The sequence below is a fragment of the Henckelia pumila genome, chromosome 3 (assembly GCF_033568475.1).
Source record: "Henckelia pumila isolate YLH828 chromosome 3, ASM3356847v2, whole genome shotgun sequence".
Lineage (NCBI taxonomy): Eukaryota > Viridiplantae > Streptophyta > Magnoliopsida > Lamiales > Gesneriaceae > Henckelia > Henckelia pumila.
The window spans coordinates 18,319,316-18,323,139 of record NC_133122.1 but is presented as its reverse complement, the minus strand read 5'-3'; the positions used below and the strand labels follow the sequence as shown (position 1 = coordinate 18,323,139).

General features: G+C 30.8%; 1 protein-coding gene across 1 annotated transcript; it reads left to right on the top strand.

Moving 5' to 3' along the window:
• The first annotated feature begins 1,166 nt into the window (after positions 1-1,166).
• LOC140892202 (uncharacterized) lies at positions 1,167-3,824 on the top strand. The gene is made up of 4 exons (XM_073301011.1): positions 1,167-1,240; positions 1,319-1,396; positions 1,510-1,611; positions 3,489-3,824. Exons 1-4 carry the CDS (start codon positions 1,238-1,240, stop codon positions 3,564-3,566), a joined length of 261 nt encoding a protein of 86 aa, XP_073157112.1. The 5' UTR covers positions 1,167-1,237; the 3' UTR covers positions 3,567-3,824.

Here is a 3,824-nt window from a genome sequence, read left to right as displayed (position 1 = left end):
ATTAACATTATAAGCATAAATTTATTATATATTTAAATTATATATTATTATAAAGATATGTACTCATTATATAAAAAATATTATCTCTTACTATTATATTAAATCTGAACGCCACTTTAATTGGTAAGATAGCGTGGCTTTTTTTTAAAAAAAATTCTCTATAATACCTTCTTATTACGTGAAGAAATGGAAAGAAGTGGCCTTATGACAACCATCAAATTTTAAAACAAATACAAAAAAATGTCAATTAAGTGGAGAAAAGAAAATGAAAACGGTTTTCTTCTTCAAACCAAAGCATAATTTTGTCACATAATCACAATACTCTATTTACAAAGAGTAGTATAATAACTGCATTTGATAAATTGTTTACTAATTTTGTCACATAATTAGTACTCTATTTACAAAATACAATACCTTACTCCACGTTTTATTGATATTTATAAATCATGATTAAATAAAATATTTCATGGAAAAATATAATTTCACACATAACGCGTGTGTTGTCTCTAGTATTTATAAAGTTGCAATTTATCGATAAATCAAAATATATGAACTAAAGTATAATTTATTATGTTATATTTCTAAACATATTTAAAAATAAATATTTTTTATATTTATATATTTGATTAAAAACATATTTAACAAAATCATGTAATTTGTCAGAAAGTTTGTAAATCGAAACAATAAGTAATATTAACGTAATGTCATGTTGATGTTTCAATCTCCACATACTACCGATTTTTTAAAAATGATATATGTGTGTGTATTTTCATTTATGATATACAAATTCCATGTTGAATATCGGATGCATGATATACAATTTTTTTATTTATTACAGCATAATAAAATTTTGAATTTATTTTTTTATAATTTTAATCAATAAAATAATTTTAAAATGAAAAATGTATTTAGTTGAATTCGATAATAATATTGGACTTAAAACAAATTAAGTAAATGAAAATTTTGAATTTTGTGTTTGATCGTATATATAATCAAACCATTTTCAATAATTAGTGTGCAATTGAATATTTTTTCAACAGTCGTGTACCAAATAATTTTCACTATTTAAAAGGAAAAAAAAAACGACAAAAAATCTCGAATAGAAATTTAGATGGGCCGAATAGCCCAGCCCAATCTGTTGATCAAAAGGAACATATAAAGTCGCGACACCGGGAACATCGTCGTCTACACGCTGACTTCCCCAAAGAATCAAACCCATCCGACGGAAAAGTGAAAGATGGTGAATTTCCAAATCTCTCCGTCGTTTGGATTTAATTATATTGTTTCTAATCCTATAATTTCTTCAAAATTTTGGCAGGTTTGTTTGGCGTGTTTGTTGCCACTGTTTCTCGTCCCGATCGTCAATTTGTTACCCATCCTGTTCGATTACATCATGGTTTGTACGATTCCGAGATCTGAATAAATTGATTGCGGGGGTTTTTTTTTGTGGAGATAGAGAGATTTTTAGTCGTATCTTGATGATGATTTTCTGTTGAACAATTATTTCAGGCGAAGGTATATAGATTGTTCGGGTGGGAATATCGGAAGCCGGAGAGGGCTCCCCCTGCTTGCCCTTTTAAGCCTTCTGCTAACGTCAAAGCTAATAATTCAGTAAGTCATCGCTTTCGATTTTTTTATTTTTTTATTTTTATTTTCTTTTTTTGCGTAGTATTGCTTTTGTTATTTTTGGGTATCCCAGCGATTAATGAAGCATATCATTTACTAATTTCAATTTGAGATAATTCCCATGGCTGGAAAAGTTTGTTCAGATACAAAAAAAAAAGTTTTTTTGGGGGCTAAAATTTCCTTGAAATATGATAAGGATAATGCACAAAAGTCGAAATATGTGCGAACCGTTTATGCTTTCTGATATTGGTTTGGTAATGTACGTGCCTATGAAATTTCTAGATGCGTGATGTATGCCAGTTGTCTAAGGTTATGCTGTTTTGAAAAGAATGAAGCTTTTTATAACAAATTGAAATCACTACATAGGTTGATTGCTGGCTAAATAATTGGAACCAATGGCTTCCCATCTAATGATCCGCGGTAGTTTAATCTGATATAGCCGGGTGTAGAAAAATTCTATGTACACTTGTCCTTAACAGAGTAAAAAAATTACAGTTGGTGTAATGTGAGAGGTTATTTTTCCATTCGATTGTGTCGTGTCATTGTTTTAGTGAGTGTGAAGACTGACCTCTTTACCGTTAGTCGGTAACCCCTTTGCAAGTTATGAAGGAATTGTGATGACTGCATGAAGAAAATGCACTGGTCATAAATGAGGTCTACATATGTTTTAGTCCGTTAAGTTTTTATTTTTTAAATGTTTGGTGGCATGGATTTGAAAATGCAAGCGATATTTATTCAAACTATATGTGATTAGCCCATTCGCAGTATTAACTAATCAACTCTCACTCCAGAAGTAATCTTAAATTCTAGTTTTGGAAACAAAGAACATATAAATTTTTCGAGAATGCATTACAATTTCTGACAGACTTTATGGTAATCATTTGCATTAAAAAGTTCTCTACTATAGTAGAAATGTAAATGATTTGATGAATTAAGGAACTGTCGCAAGGTGCTGGAATCTAGATGATAGTTGAGTTTAATTAGATTACTGGAGTTCTTTAAACAAAGGTCAAAAGAAACATATCGTGTTTTTGAAAAGAATAATTTGCATAATTAAATTCATTTACTTGGTTTTCTTGTGTGAAAGTTTGACTAAAAAGGATTTTGATGAGGAAAATGTGCTGGAAGAATTTCAGCAAGCAGTATACTTCCAAAGCAATATGTTTCCTGTGTTTCTCAAACCTTTTCCATGCTATTGCAAAGCACTTCAGATATCCTTTATTTGCTTCCCCTACCTCTCTGTGCTTTTTGACATTGGCTAGTTTAAGCAGTTTAAATTACAAAATCTTAGAATTCTCAGGTTAAAATCTAAAATCTATAATAATCTATATCTATAATCTGTAAGCATGGTAATGGTCGGTAGTATGGCTTTTAATTGATTGAATTATCATCCCTGTGCATTTTGATAATTGTTATTTTACCTCCGAATCCATGTTTCACCTTTGGGTGATGTTAATAATTATCGAATTGTCTCTACTCTGTTAACAGTTGGCCAATTTTTATATTAATTGAATTAACTCAAAGACAAATTTTCCGTAAAATAATTACAAGCACACAAATGCTTGCAACGGGATGACGGTCCTTATAAAACTTTAAAAGAACAGCAAATATCATGGACTTCAGCCAGCATGAAAATTAACACTATAAATTTAGGATTTTAGATACTTGTTATTCATCATGTGCATATCAGGTACCACTTCCTACTGCAAGCTAACTGAATTTGGGATAATTAACTTCTTTTTTTTAGCTATGGGTATCGTTAATTCCTTCTGCTGTTAGGTGGTTCATATTTAGTCCCTTGTAACTTTAAGTTTCACCTTTTCTTTGTCCTCGTCAATAACCATCCCTTCTTTGTTCAAAAGGTTACCGGTGAACCCAACCAGGCCCCTTCAGATCCAGCACACGAGCCGGAAGGCATGAACGATCACAAGCAAGATTAAATCGATACTTCTGTTCGTGTATTTAATCTCTCCGATGAAGATATGAATCGAAAATATTACAAGTACTTGAAAAAAAAGGTCGATGTCAATTAGTTTGTGTTGTGTTGAATCTTCAAAATGCCTGTACTTCCTTAATAATGCAATTATGGAGTTCGGCAAAAAGTTACCTAATTTAATATGCTTGGAAACTTTTGTTTCATGGAATTTTTGGACCTAAATGATTGATCAGCCCACCAGACACGAGAACAGGTTTATGAA

Bases quoted from the DNA above. Each gene is read 5' to 3' on its own strand.
- LOC140892202 (XM_073301011.1), top strand. The intron at 1,397-1,509 runs GTTTGTACGATT...CAATTATTTCAG, and splicing joins TCCTGTTCGATTACATCATG to GCGAAGGTATATAGATTGTT. The intron at 1,612-3,488 runs GTAAGTCATCGC...TTTGTTCAAAAG, and splicing joins ACGTCAAAGCTAATAATTCA to GTTACCGGTGAACCCAACCA.